General features: G+C 27.4%; 1 protein-coding gene across 4 annotated transcripts; it reads right to left on the bottom strand.

Annotated features, from left to right (window-relative positions):
* Window positions 1-10326: 10326 nt before the first annotated feature.
* LOC137812221 (nuclear transcription factor Y subunit A-7) lies at window positions 10327-15861 on the bottom strand. 4 transcript variants are annotated; one of them, XM_068614140.1, is made up of 7 exons: window positions 15572-15859; window positions 14862-14916; window positions 14614-14770; window positions 12221-12363; window positions 11364-11465; window positions 11102-11266; window positions 10327-10969 (listed from the first exon to the last, which is right to left on the bottom strand). In XM_068614140.1, the coding sequence occupies exons 3-7, from the start codon at window positions 14627-14629 to the stop codon at window positions 10784-10786; spliced, it is 612 nt and encodes a 203-aa protein (XP_068470241.1). In that variant the 5' UTR covers window positions 14630-14770; window positions 14862-14916; window positions 15572-15859; the 3' UTR covers window positions 10327-10783. The 4 variants fall into 4 exon arrangements, with proteins under 4 accessions (XP_068470241.1, XP_068470242.1, XP_068470239.1 ...); XM_068614141.1 differs by lacking the exon at window positions 15572-15859 and adding an exon at window positions 15250-15561; XM_068614138.1 differs by lacking the exon at window positions 14614-14770 and having other exon boundaries at window positions 15572-15861.
* Window positions 15862-16242: the final 381 nt, after the last annotated feature.

Genomic DNA, 16242 nt, shown 5'->3' with positions numbered 1-16242 from the left:
TCTATCATCAAATGTTACCCAATCAACAAACATATAACCAACCTTTTCTTTTGCCTAAGGATATTTATTTTGTTTTATTTCTTTTTATTATTATTATTATTATTTTACTTCTTTTATTAATAATTTCGCACCAAACGCTACTGCGCCACCCCCCACTCCCCACTCTCCACTACTATTCATTCATTTATCAAATCATTTTTTAGTATATGCTATTTTCCATTTTTAATTCTTAAAAAAAAAAGTTCGAAAATATATACTAGCATATATTTTTGCAGTCATTTTATGGATATTGTAATAATGACTATTTAATTTTTAAAAAAAATTCATTTCTTTCCCCTCTCTCATAAATAAACTATTTAATCACTTCTATTTTTCTTTATAAATAAACTAATTTTTAGGTATATTCTACTCATATTTTATATGAATTTGTAAATGTTCGTATATGTCAATTATTTAAGAACACATGATATTGATATTTATTCAAACTAATACTTTAAATAACTAATTAACAAATCACTTATTATAAACAATAACTAGGCTTAGTTGTGTAAATGTGTAAAAGTCAAATGTAAGAAGCTACTTCTCTAGTATTTCTAATAGTTTTATTCACTATCTAAATAAAATATTTTAATTTGGTGCAAACTATTTTGCTGAAAAAAATAATAATTGATTATCATGTTAGAAAAATTAAACTGTTTTAATTATTTCCAAAATAAATTAATTATCATTAAACATAAAACTATAACTAAGAGCATGATTAATTATTTTCTCTATCCATCATAAATATTTAATTACACAGAAATAATCTCAAATTCAAGTGTACTTGTTTAAAATTCATCAATGAAAATGTTCTAGTCACAATTACCCTGACACGTGATAAAAAAAAACAATTACCCTCACATGACACGTGTACTTATTTTTATTTTATTTTTTTAAATTGATTTTACACATATATGTTTTTTCTTTTAACACTATGTAGAACCCCAATTGCTTGTGTGGGTAACATTGTTTATAAATTTTTACAAAACAAAACTAAATTATAGAATCAGCAGAACAGAAAATACAATTAAAACTATAAAAAATAAAAACTAATATCTCATAGAAAATAAAATCAATTATAGGTCCAAAAACTTAGATTTGGCAACTTAATTTAAGTGAATTTTATTGAGTAGTACTTTAAATTTATAGGACATCACATGACTCAAAAAAATAAGTTAAATAATCTATTTAAGCAGATGCATTATAAGTGTTATATATATATATATATATATTCTCAAATATTCTATAATGATTTACTGTATACCAATTAATGTTGTATTTAAAGTTTTTTTTTTCGGATAGGAAGATGTTGAAGAAATAAAAAAAAAACTAATAAGAAAATTGTTAACTTTTTTTTATATAATATGAGAGATTGAAAAAATAAAGACCGAGTAAGTTTATAATATCTTGAAAATGGATTCATAAAGAGGGTAATATTAATAAAAATTGTCAATGTTTTTATATTTAGGTATAATAGTTTATTATCTCCTGTTATTATGAAATTTTTATTTTAAAATTTTTAATTTAAAAAAATAGTTAATATAATTCTTTTGTTTTATCACAAATACAACACAACTTATTCATGATAACTTTAGATGATGATATATTATGTATTTTTCTTTTATCTAAATTCTTTTTTTTACTCATCTAAGAGTCATCACACTTAACTCTGTATTTGTTTAATCGTTAATTCATGAACAATTTATTTTCCAACTTCATTTTTCAGAAATGGATTGTAGGTTTCCCATGCAACACTACAATCTGAGCTTTTCTTTTTCGTTCATCAAGATTTTTTTCTTTCACATTGTCAACATCGTTTATACATGATTTTTTTGTCTCTGTCATTTATCGTAATGACTCCACCTCCTCATCATTAAGGTCAACTTCGTCAAATTCTTTTTCCAAATTTTTCTCTTTCTTTTTTCAAAATTCAATTTACCTCATTGTCACTTCCTAAATATTTTAGATTTTTATGATTGAATCTAAGAGGAGTTGCTTATTACTTCATAGTGAACGAGGATGGTGGTCAATTTTGACATAAATGGGTATTGTGGACCACCCTCTTACTATATGTAGACCATTTATAATAAAAACCTTTGACAGTTCTTAAATTATGTTTTAAAATTGCATTAATGAACTTCATAAAAGTTGTTTATTACTTGTAGTGTATGAGGATTGTGTCAACCTTGACACCAATGAGTCTTCTAAAACAACCTCTTACTACATATAAACCACCGATGATAATAAACTAGCTTAAGCATTTTATTTTGACATTTTTCTAAATAATTTCTAAATAAAAGTAGTGGGACTATATTGGTAATCACATGACTCAACAAAGAGAATGAAGGGTGTGATTCTCTAAGATTGGTATCAAAAGGATTATAGGAAATGGAGAAATGAAAAAACAAAAACAAAAAGATGATTTGTCTTGAGCTAGGATGAAGAGTGTGGTATGGAATGTAAGTGAAATTATGACAAAAAACTAGAAATATGATTATGAATGACATGTTCATTCAACTAATAATTGGGGATGATAATTGAACATGTCCTCGCAGTATCACTCAAACTCGTCTCAATTTTGACGAGGAATCCCCACATTGATTGTGTCTGATTATGTGTATGTCGAGATGAGAATGTGTATGTACATATTCGAGAATAAAAATGAGTTTTTACTTTTTGAAGATGGAGATAAAATAGTTAAACTTCACCGTGATAATCCATACTAATAACATATCATCAACTAAAGTTTGTCACATCTATGTCATATTATCATTACGCCAACATCATTACCATCAATTAGTGAAAAATATTACATTGTCTGGTATTTAAATAAAAATACTACATTGTCTCGTATTTATTTGTTGATTGTAAAAAGATATAAAATATTGATTTAAAATTTATTAATTTTATTCATTTCCTTTTAATATGTACCTAATATTATAAAAAAAAACATGAAATTGTAACATATATTGATGCACTCATGCATGATAGACGAGGAAACTTTTCTTTGCTAATTTTTTATAACGAACAATATAATAATAATAATAATAATAATAACTAATTAAAAATAGTTATATGTGTATATATATATATAAAGATAATAAATCTATAATCATAAATAAATTAAATAAATATTTTTAAATTTTTTACACTATTATTACACTATTAATTAATTAATTAAAAAAATGAGATTAGATGTAATGTTTAAATTAATTATTACAAGAAAACAACAATTTTATTATATGTAACAAACTATAATATTAAATGAGAATATGAAATTACAGTATATTATAATTAAATTCTTAAAAAGAATATAATAGGAAAAAATAAATTTACTATTTCCTATTTTTTAAAGAGAATCCACACATATAACATCTGTTAATCCACATTCACTTTTTTATATTAAAAACATTATAAAAAGATTGTATCACATATTTTATGAAACAGAGTTTTGCTATTTGCACCACTCTTTAACCTTTCCCCAGTTTTTTTGTTGACATACCCTTCCCTGGTTTTGTGGTATATATAAATTATTTATTTATCTACGTTACAAATAACTAACGAAAACACATTTCGCCCATGTTTACATTTTTATTATATTAAAAAAAGTATATTTTATTATTTTTATGAATAATTAATTAAAAATATTTAATTTTATGAAAATAATATTACAAAAATTATATAGTCATTATTTTAAAAAAGGAAAATATTTAATTATTTATTTTATTAAATAAACAAATTATTTTTATTTATTAAAAGATAAATTTATCAAATTATTTAATTATTTTTAAATTTTATTTATTTATTTTATAAATTATTTTTTTATGTAAGTATTTACTTTAATTTAAAAAGTAATTACTCAAAAAATGAAATGGTAAGAATTTATGTACATGCAAAATCTTTTTATTAATTTTATAGATATTGATCAATAAACACATATATTTTATCCTTTCATAAAATAATTGTTGCAGTCACTTATTGAATAAAATAAGGCAGACAATATATTTCAAAATACAATATTAAGCACAGGATTGACTTACATTAGTAACAAAAATACAGATATTTAATTAAATTGATCACATTGATTAAAAAAAATGACACATTGATAAAATACACAATATAAGTTTTTTATGTGACATAGTTTATTTCAACTGTAATAGGTCGCTGGATTTTTTTTTATTCTTTTTTCTTGTTTTTTCCCTAGTTTTCTTTTCTATAGTATCTCTATTTAATTTTGAAGTTGTTTTTCATCTATTTCTTCAACAAATTTTACTGGTTAGAATTTGATAAAGTCTTATAATAATTTAAAATGGATCAAAGTTTGAAATAGAGTAAATATCTTTTATTCTAAAATATTCATACTCATAATCTTTTAACCTTGTAATAGTTACCAATCTAAAATTTTCTTGCAGAATTATCTCTTTTAAGAGTAAAGTAATATAATGAATGAAAAAGTTGATTTTGAATATTATTTAGTGATTTTTAAGGTGAATAAGTTGATGAAAGTGTTGTGATTGAGAAATGAAAGTGGTTGAATGGTCATATAAATAAGTTGAATTGTATTTGTATAGTTTGTTGAATTACTTAAAAGGTGATGTTTGATGAGAATCAGTTGTTTGAATTTAGATGATGTTTGACTTAGTAAAAATTGTCATTTTTAATGTGAAGATTATTAAATTATGAGTTGAATGATATTTGATCAGGAATATAATATAATTATGCAGATTTCTCTGCATATCTCCCTCAAGTAAGCTAATTCTCGCTCAAGCAAGAATAGAATGGAAAGATGGGGTGCTCTCGGGCCCATTCGCGCTTAAGCGAGAAGGAATCTCATTCCAGCGAAGCCTATGATTAAATTTTGGGTGCTCTCGGGTTGCATCTCGCTCAAGCGCGAGAATTTTCACTTGGGCGAGACCCATTATCGCTCAAGTTAGACTCTATGTAAAGGAAAAAAATTATTTCTGTTTTTGAAAGCCTAGTTTATTATTACTTATTGTTTTAAGTGGAAAGTATACATTTTATTTAAAAGTATGATTAAAGGAACTTAATTATATGTTAAGTGAATTTTGAGATATGTTTGGATTTTTTAAAAAGTTTAAAACATGTTGTGATTGAATGGTGTATTGATGTGTTAAATGAAGTGTGCAATGATGTGAAAGTGTGATCAAAACATAGTATTTTCAGGAAAGGAAATATCGTGTTGAGATTGTTCTTAAGGTGTATTGATTTGTGAGTATCCTTTTAATGAGACGATTCTGACCCTACTGATATAATGGAATCACATAGATGAAGTTATTCAGTTCGTGAGAGTCGAAGGAGGTTCATTTAGCTGAGTTTGAGGTTTGAAAGAACTGATCAGAGCATATCAAATGGATTTACCATGTCATATGAGATTATGAGATATTAAGATGATTATGCGCATGACTGTGTGAATTTCACAACGAATAGTATGACAAGTGCAAGTCTCTGAATGTTAATTTCAATACACGAGTGTTCTGGAAGTAGAGTCAAGTGTTTATGTGTTGTGAGTCAGTAGAAGTTTGACACAAGAAAGATCAATTGTGAATTTTGATAGACACTTGATGATTATGTGGAAATGCATGAAAATTGATGACTTTATGTGAATATTTAAAATTATATCTATATTAGAATTTTAAAAATAATTAACTTACATTTACTTTGTTTTGTGGTTGTTTTCTTTAATCTATGATGATTGTGTATTTATACAAAAACAAATGATATTACAAGTGATAGAATTCCCTAGTGAGAAGCTGGTGGATGAAAATATTTATTTTAGTTTCAATATTTTATTTTAAACTATATATTTAAAATTCCTATAAAAAAATATATTTTTAAAATATTGTATGAAAGAATTATAATTATATTGTAAATTTTAGTTATTAGATGTGGAAAAATATAGAATTGTTACATTAATATTTGAAATGATAATAGAATCAAGAGTTGAAAATTCTGAAAAAAACTTAATATCAAGTAATCCAATTTTTTTCTATTGTCTCACTTTTAGTATTTCAGACGAAGATTATTTTGATAAAATAAATACAATAAGTCATGAAATTTTTAAATGTGTTTATCTAATTAAGATCTCAACGTTATTTAATATTGATTTAAGAAAATTATAACATAATATAAAATTGTTTACTAAGTGGGTTAATGTGTAAGACTCTTGCGACAACTCTAACGTAAATTATATTGATATTTATGATAAATTATTTATATTATGATAAAAAAAATGGATTTTTTTAAAAAATTTCATCCTCTGTCCATGTAAATCAGAATAATTACTCTGAATGCCAAATTTATTCAGAAATTATTCTTCATCAAGAACATTTATGAGTTTTTCTTCCGCCAGAGCATTTTCAGATTTTTTTTTTACTTTTTATTTCTTTTACTCTATTCTACTGCTATTCCTGAATATAATTTTTATAGGTTTAATTAAAATCAACACTGTATTATAATCCTAAATTTAAAAAATGGCTGTATAAAATAAAATATTAATTTCACATACTAAAATAAATATTAGTCTATCTAGATAACTATTGAAGTCTTCGTCTTCCTCCTTCTTTCAGGCAGGTTGCTAGAATTTCACTAGGATCCTTCTCCCCTTCATGCTACTCCTTCGACATTCCGACACTCAAGTCAGTAAAGGGTGTTCGGTACTCGGGTATGTGTACAGTAATAATGACGTACCTTGTTCTTCGGAATGTGTATTATTTATATTATTTTAATGAACTTACCTCATTGGACCTGATTAGTGAAATGGATCACACTTATGGTTGCATTACCTAATTTTTAATGGTAGTTTAACTTCACTGACCTTGGTTTGGACGTTAATGGTTATATGTGTCGGTCGGTCAAGCGTCCGTAGGTGTCTCGGTCAGGGAGATCGAGCCATGTCAGCATGCTGGTTGGCCATGCCGGTACAGTTTAAACATAAAAACGACAAAAAATATTGAAGTCAAGAAAAACTAAAAAAAATTAAATATTTTTAGTTACTATCATCTAAGAATTAATATTTTTTAGAAATAATCTTATTTTTAGAATTAATTTTTCAGACTTGAAGTATTTCTTTTTATTAGAAACATTATATTTAAACAACAAATTAAAATTTGAAGTAAAAAAGTTAGGGATTAGCAAGAAATTTGAAGATGTTTGGTAGTGTGGAAAGGATAACGTAATGAATGAGAATTCTTAAGAAATAAGTTTTGTTTGTTTATATATATTGCATATGTTTGTGTTGTTCTTTTCTGGTTCGTACGTGTTTCTACTTTCTTCCTCTTATTCCTCATCTTAATTGAAAGGTCAAAATTCCACACAATATTCTAATTATCTTTTACTTTCTACAACAAAAAAAATCTTTTTTTTTTTGGAAATTATTAAATTATAGATGTATTATTTTTTATTTTTAACATTAATAAAAAATTTGGAGCCCTGAGAAATTGGTACAGAAAACAATTAAATAAATAAAAAGTGAAATATTAGAAAACCCATCTTCGACTGTAATGGATGAGGATGGAGAAAAGAGTGAGAGAAAAGTAAGAGATGTAAGATAAGGAATATTTTAACTCATGAATAACTTTTTATTTTCTTTTATTAAACATTTAAATATCAAATATAAAAGAGGATGTACTTTGAAATCTAATAAAAAATATTGAATGGAAAAGATGAGATTAAAAATATATTGATGATGACAATTTTAGTACAATAATTTTATAAAACTATTTCTATTTTCTTTATAATATGACAATTTGTTAAATAATTGTTTTTTTAACTTAAAAAATAAACTATGTAATAGAAAAATATACCAATTAAAATATTAAGAGTTCTTTAAATTTAAAAATATTAAACAAATAAACTAACAATATATTATTTCTTAATGATTATATTTGTAAGTTTTATAAATCTCTAAAAAAATACAATAAATAGTGAGATATTGAGTTTTATAAAATTCTGTATCACCTGTGAAACCTTTTCACAAAGAACATTTTTATAACCCTGGTTAAAATTAATATATCAAATAGATTAGAAAAAGGAACAAGATTATTTAAACAAGTTGATGAGAAGAAAAAAATACTACATGATCTACAATATAATTTACTTAATCTATCATCTTGAACCATTAATTTAATAAAGTAACTCAAAGAATTGTTTTTCTAGTTCGTAGAGCTTGTCTTAATATTTAGAAATGGTTCAGAACTTCTTTCAAAATATATAAAATGGTCTTGATGATTTTTAATCAATTAAAACATGTTTTAAATAAATTAAAATGTCATTCTAATTTATTAAATTAATTAAACTTTGAAGTGTGTAAGGGATTCTAATAGATTAATTTATCATTTAAATTAATTAAAATGTTATTTATTGCAAACCCAGCAAGTTTAAGAATATTTTTAAAGATTAAAAACATATTAATACGTTCTTTAATCTATTAAAACAAAACTTAACACTTCAAACAAGACTAAAACAGTTACAAATGAATTAGATACTTAACCAAATAAGATAAAGGATAAAGAAACTAATTACAACACATTTAAATCACAAATTATAACCTAAACATAAAGATCATCATCTTCAACACTTGCCTCATCATTAATATAGGATATTGTGGTTAAAAATATCAAATCTTCAATCTTTAAAGAAAAAATCTTTAAACTTAAAACTTATATATCAACGCAAACAAGCGTAAGTTTAGATTTTAAAGTCTCGCTAAAAGCATTATTAATTATGATGAAAATAAATAATATCATGTTTTGATGGGTTAACAAAGCTACTTATAGTACTACAAATCCCATAAGTCTATAAGTTTGAATTATTACATAAAGTATTAGATGCAATCTAAATGAACACTAGACATACAAAGATCAAATAAAGTCTAAAGAAGGGTTAGATGTAAGTACATGAAGATAAAAAAAAAGTAACAAAGCATTAGACGCAAGTATATGAAGATCAGATAAAGTCCAAAGAAACGTTAAACACAAAAAAGACAAGGATCAAACAAAGGCATGAAACAATCATTAAATAAAATATACAATACAACATAGTTGTGAGAATGATTACAATTGAAGGAAGTTGAATCACAACTTTAAAAAATAATATGACAAAGAATTCAACCCTTTGAGTTTGTATGCTCAATATGGTGTTTTAAAAAACATAGAAGAATATGTAAAGTAAAAAGGGTCCTTCCTCATATACGTTAAGTATAATAGTGGTTTAAGGATGACTTCACAAAAGAAAAATAAAGACATGCAATCTACAACAACTCCATTTAGAAAATTAATAAATAGAAATAAAATTATTCAAAAGAAAAAAAAAATGAAAGAATGAAATGTGTGATTTAGATTAAACTTAAGTGAAAAAATATTACAAAGATCGTTTACTAAGCTTCATAATAAGTTATTTGACAAGTCAATCAAAGAATTTTTGGATAACTATTACTAAAGAGTCTAAAAAAAAATTTACCACAATATTTTAGAATCCTCCAAAAATGAAACATTAACAACTCAATAAATTTTCATGAAAATCCCTCATTAAAACCATTTAATGTTGTCTCACAAATAATTATTCATACAAAATAGTACATGAAACAATTACTATTATGAGTTCAAACCTAATTTCTTCTACAAATAGTTTGACAAAATATATACAATAACTCAATATATATATATATATATATATATATATATATATAATATCACTTGGAGTCATATTAACAAAAGATTCAAAAACTCTTTCATCTTTGTTAAAACTATCATCTCAAATATATTGTTCACTTATTTAAACTACTTTCAACTTAGATTCTAAAATCATGAGCTTGTATACCTATCCTAATCCAATATATTTAAAACATAACTCGAATATTCTATAAATTAATTATTATTAATAGTTCAGTTGATAGCATATTTCTGGTCTATTATTTAGTGAAAAACAATATAAGACTTAATATAATTATGCAGACTACGAAAAATTATGTAAGAATACTTGCACTAGAAATACTCACTTCAATGCACTCTAGTTAGATGTCAAAACATCATTCGAAAGTAAACCTCCAGGTAGTACTTTACTCATTCCTCATTAAGAATGTTAGTGCTTTACTCATTCCTTATTAATGTCTATAGATATAGTAGATAAGCAATTTCGCCTCATTAAGATCTAACCTAAAGATGTTTAATTTTCTATAAGAGTTCTAACTTTTTAAAAATTCAAATGCAACCTTTTTTTCAAATAAATAATGATATAAATTATATGTAAAAGCAGGCGTAGCAGGAGAAGTTCTAACCAAAACAAGGATAAGTTTCAATATCAGAAAGGAATGTTGACCTTATTTATCTTACTATCAACAAATTACTGAACAAAAACAACTAATAATATCCATCACCAATCATGGTTGAAACTTGAAACTCCTTCAACTGCCTCCAGCAAGGTAAATAAACATGATCCAACCAATCGAAACATGGCTTCTGACAATCTCTAATCTCTCTACAGTACCAAATACAAAAGAAATGCTCACCATAAAAATCTCACCTACCAAGGGCCAATATTTGATAAATCACTTCAATTTACATTTTACCTGCAACATGCAACATCCTAACGTACCTACCACACAAAACCTAGAGTGTTTGTACAAAGCCAGAATGAAGCAATGGTGGGATATCCAAGGCAGGTATTATTGATCCTCTCAAATACAATACATCCCCCCACTGTCTAAGATATAGTCATTTCTGTAGTTTCAGGATGTCCTATCTGATGACGTTTGATCATTTTTATCAGAATTGAGATTGATATTGGATTGTGATTTCTCAGCTGATGCCACATCATTATGCTCATTCTCTTCTTTCTTTGAATTCAGAAACCGACCACCACATCCTCTCGGTCTTCTCAGTGCGTGCATGTGTCGAGATTCATGCAAGTATGGCTGCAACATTTATTACAACACAAGTTGTACAAGTAAGGACCTCTAGAGAGGAAGTGAAGCAAGAAGCTCACAACAATAACACAACTTTTGGTGTCATTAAAACGAAATATAAACAAGCAGACAATGATGTACCTTCCTATTTCTTATAGCTTTATTTTCTGATTCAGCTTTAGCACGGGATTGTCTACGTCTCAATATACCGTGATATTGTTTTGCATTGACAAACACAGGCTCCTCTACTGCATCAGTTGGCAGAGGGACGCCAGCTTGCTGAATCCCCATTAACTGAAGATGAACCTGGAACAGGACATGGTTCAATAATTGGAGGATAGCAAAAGGAAACAAGAAGAAACCAGAATATTAACAGAATCAACATGAAAAAATTAGAGCAAACCATTGGCTGTCCACTATAGGCTTGTGGGGGATAAGGTTGAGTATCATAGGGAGCAAAGATGCTTCTGTAATAAGGATCTGGATATGGATACACAGGTGGTACCTTCAATTATATAAGAAAGTAACATAAATCAGTAACATTCATAAAACATTTTCATTCTAAAAAAATACCAAGAGCAGTACTAGCGCAATCGGTGATTCGGGACACACTTTATTATCATGTCTAAATAAAAAGTGACACCAGCATTCGCTTGGGAAATCATTCTTTTACCTCAACAGCCATGACAAAAAAGCTATGGTTTCTTCAAAATCAACCTTAATTCCCCAAACACAACCACTAAAGAAAACTAATGTATAAGAAAAACTTAGGATTGCATAATTATTTGCCAGTCCATCCAGAAGCATGGAGTTTTCTGTTAACTATGACAAGATCGATAAATCTATGGCACCCAGAAATCTTTTCATATTATAGCTGCTTTGAAATCAGCTTCTTGTAGCACATGGGGAAAGCTCACCTTCATGGATAAAACGTAAATGTGAAAATGTCAATTTATTCATGAATTAGAGGAAAAATAAACCTGGGGAAAATTTTCATCATGATTTGCTAATATTCAGAGTCAATTTGCTTCAATGCAAAACAACGGCAATGTACGTCTATCTTATACCTACAACACGCAAGGCACATTGGATGGTATCTAATGGCTATGGCCTATACATACAAACCATTCCTTAGCATCTCTGGAATTAATTAAATATTAGGATGGTGATTCAATGTGAACTGATGATGTCAAATAATTGAAGAAACATGTCTCTTTTAAGACAGTCAGAAGAAAACCCAAAGAGACGTGAAGTTCTTACCATTGCATGCCCAGCTCCAAGCTGGCCAGGTGTTGCATACTGTACATTGACATTCTGGGTACTAATACCGGAATCAGAAATTCCATTAGCAGATGGGGACTGCACTTGGGATTCTGACTGGTGCTGCCCATCATCTTCATTATCTGCATAAACATTTTGCTACAGAAGTTCAGACAGTAAATTTGTTCTCGGAATAGAGTGAAGGAACAAGTAAAATGCTTCAATTTAAGAAAAAAATCAAAGTTCCAATAGGATTAATAGCAAAGAAGATCAATCCAAAACAAACAAAATATCTTAAAAACGAACTTAATATTTTATAATGCATGTGCAACAATCAGAATGCAAAAGCATCTATCATAAACAGAACACAAACTCCAGATTTATGTTGAGTTTGTAAATACAGAAGAAACAGAGATTGTCAAAAACATTAGTTTGAAGTGAACTTTTCTACCCAAATCCGTCAATTGCTAAACATGAGAGAACTTATAATTTCATTCTTTTCATATAAAAAATGTGCACTTCTTTGGTAGAGGACAATTTCCTCCTCTACATAATGAGGATCTTGCTACAAACTCCTGCACACTAACTGCCTTTACAAATCTTTAAAAAATTAGCTTGAATGAGGGAAAATTCAATAAATCACTCAAGAAAACAGATAATTATAAACAAAGTTGGAAGAAAAAAAATACAAAGGAGAAGGGAAAAAAGCATAATTTATTCATAAATACTTTTCACCAAATGAAAAAGCAGTAGTCTAAACCACCAGCATAGAAGCCAGATGAGAAGAACTGAATTTGCAAATTTGATAATTGCAACTATTGTATTATAGGAGGAAGTGAATAGAGTATCATTAAATATTCTCAAGCAACATATACAAAAAATTCTTCATTTCTTACAAAGTTAGAATGCAAAGGAGTCTAATATTCAAAGAGACGGCTTTAGGGGGAACTGATATTTTCACCCGATACAGGGAAATGAATAAAGCAGGAAAAGAAGGTGACTAATTACACTATAGATGGATCATGGATATGAATAATATCTAAAGGCTAACATGGTCTAAACTCCTTCGCAATCCGTACCCTCCTGTGAGGCAGAGTGAGGGAAAACATCAAATAGACATTTATTTAGGCTTCACTTATTCCAGGTATCAGCATTAGAGTATAGCAAACAATACATAAATATATTCATAGTCCTTACAATTTACATTTTTCACATGATAATGTTTTGGAATCTAAAATGCACACTGGAGTTGCTGAGGGAAGGCTCAATTCTAATGAACGACAAAGCAATAATAATATATCAACGGTTTAAATATGTTTTTAGCCCCTAAAATTTAGAGTAGGTGTTTTTTACTTCCAAATTTAAAATTGATCATTTTAGACCCTGCAATTTGAAAAATGTTTCTATTGGTTCGTCTGCCATAAATATCATTAAATATTTAACTTATACATAATTAACAATTACAAATTGCTATTTGAAAACCTATTTTGATTTTGCATTCTTATCATTAAATACTTAAGCACATGTTTATTTTTCTTTCAAAGTATTCCTTGTGACAATATTTATGTATAAGACATTTGGGCCAAGTGACTAAACAAGCTTTGTTCAAATTACAAGGACTAAAAAGATTAATTTTAAATTTGAAGAACAAAAAATAAACTTAACTCAAATTTGAGGGACTAAAAATATATTTAGCTGTATATTAACATATTATGTGGGACAGAAAGGTGGCCAGTGCAGGAGTTAGTTAAAAACAAAGTTAAGGGATTAGAGACTTACAGGACTCCCTAAAATTTAAAGAAGTTTAGAAGTTCAAATTTTGTTAAGAATAACAAAATGAGATACCATGAAAATAAAAAATAAGATATTTATAAATGTTTTAAGATAGCATGAAACCATATTTAAAAACTAAAAATATAATAACTAGGAAATGTTGATTGCAGTCCCTAGGCAAGACATCAAAACAAAGATGCTTCTCAGAAAACCAGCAAACATACACCATAATAGAAAAAGAAGAATATAAGAAATAAGTCACTTTATGCAGCTTCAATGCAAGAGTATGAATTCAAAGACTTGCGTGATTAAAAGATAGGCAACCTCAAAAGACGGGGAGCTGTATATCTACGATACTGAGTGGTCAATATCATTTAATGCAAAATAATAATTTTCACGAGGTAACAAATACAGAAAGGGTAACATCCAGTGTAGGTGCCTGTATGAATTGCAGCTAAGATTAAAGGTTACTAGACTGCTAGAAACATAAGTTTTTATGAAATAAAGATCTTAACTTTCTGTTTCTAAAAATTATCCTTTTTTCTTAAAGAAAGGTACTTTTCACAAAAGAATAATTCCATGACACAAAATAATATTAAAAACAAATTTACTACACTCACAACAGTAGTTATTCATCTTTCCCTTTCTCAACTTATCGAATTTCTGTTGAGTAGAAACTTCTCCATTAACAATTCCTTAGACAGAGACGAGCTATTGTTGTTGTAACAATTCCATTAGACACAAAAACACCAATGATATTGCTCCATATGCTGTTAACTAAACTTGGGGCATGCGGTTAATCCACTCGCCATAAATGGGAAAGTTACAAATAATAAATTGCACCAAGGACTTTGTTCATGTAAAATACCAGTAAGGTTGTGAGCAGAGGTCATGTTTCGAGAAGGGCGTAACACTGTTCAAACCTGGAACCAGAACAGAATTGTAGACAGAAGTTAGGAGTATTACAGCCACATGCTACACAGAGAAAACAGAGTAATAGAAACTGAAACGAAAACTAAAACAGAAACGGTATACACGATTTATAGTTCTTCAACTGAACTTACATATTGGCTATACCATAAAAGCCAGAATAAAGAGAGACAAAAGCACATAGCAGAGATGGATGTACTATAGAGATCACACCACAAATAAGAGAAAATAAAACTAATTTGCTACTATTTGTTACAGTTGTTCACTGGCTCTTACACCATAAAACATAAAATTTCAAATAAAGTGATACCAGAACATATGAATACCATGCAAAACAAGAGAATTCCCCCAAACCAATCGAACATACAATTCCAAAATTGCATGCAAAACCAGCGAGAGTGAGAAAACAGCAGTTGGGGTAGTTACAGAGCACCCAGAAGCTCAAAATAAAAAATTGCAAACAGAAACAACCCCAAGAACATGTCAACCCCAACAAATTCACTTCTTTCTTGTGATTACACATGAGCGATGACCGAGAAAAATAAAAAGTAAGAAACAGTAAAGGAAGAAAAATCGTTGGGAGAAATAAAAAAAAAAGGGAATTTGGTTGAGGGAAGAAAAATTAGGGTTTAGGAATTGAAAATTAACCTTGCAGCAGTTGAAATTATTGTGGTTGAGAGAGTGGGTGCGGTATTGTGTAAGAAGAATGTGGTGTGTTGTGTTGCGTAGCGTTTGTGGGTACACAGCTACTACGCTGGACCCTCCCTATCCACACACCAAATCCTCCTGCATCTTTCTTTTCCTTCCAATTCCACACAGATACTTCCTTTCTTCTCTCTATGTGTGGTTGGATCTTCCCCAACAATATTCTCTACAAAATTCTCTAACTTTTTTTTTTTTTTTTATTGTTACATAAAAATAATCCCTTTTCATAATACAAAACAAAACATACAAACATTTCAATTTCAATATTTTCTTTCTCTCTGTAATAAATTATGTAAATTTTCTATTATTATTTTTGTCCTTCTAAGAATTCAATTTGTAACACTATTTATAAAATAAATTTCATTTATAAAACTCCAATTAGTCCAAACTCACATTTATATTTTAAATGTATTTGATCTTGACTTGACTTTATCAATTGAAAACTCACTCACCTAATTGATTTAGTCCATATCTTTTAGTTTGTTTACATATATATATTTGAAGTTTAAAATTATAAATTCATATTTTTAAAATTTTGTTTATTATTTTACATATTAGAACTTTGATTTTAAAAAAATGAAAATGATATATATAATTTTTTTAATGTAAAGTGG

This window comes from Phaseolus vulgaris, chromosome 2 (genome assembly GCF_000499845.2).
Source record: "Phaseolus vulgaris cultivar G19833 chromosome 2, P. vulgaris v2.0, whole genome shotgun sequence".
Classification (NCBI taxonomy): Eukaryota; Viridiplantae; Streptophyta; class Magnoliopsida; order Fabales; family Fabaceae; genus Phaseolus; species Phaseolus vulgaris.
The sequence above is the reverse complement of the archived record's forward strand: the minus strand, read 5'-3'. Positions and strand labels throughout refer to the sequence as shown.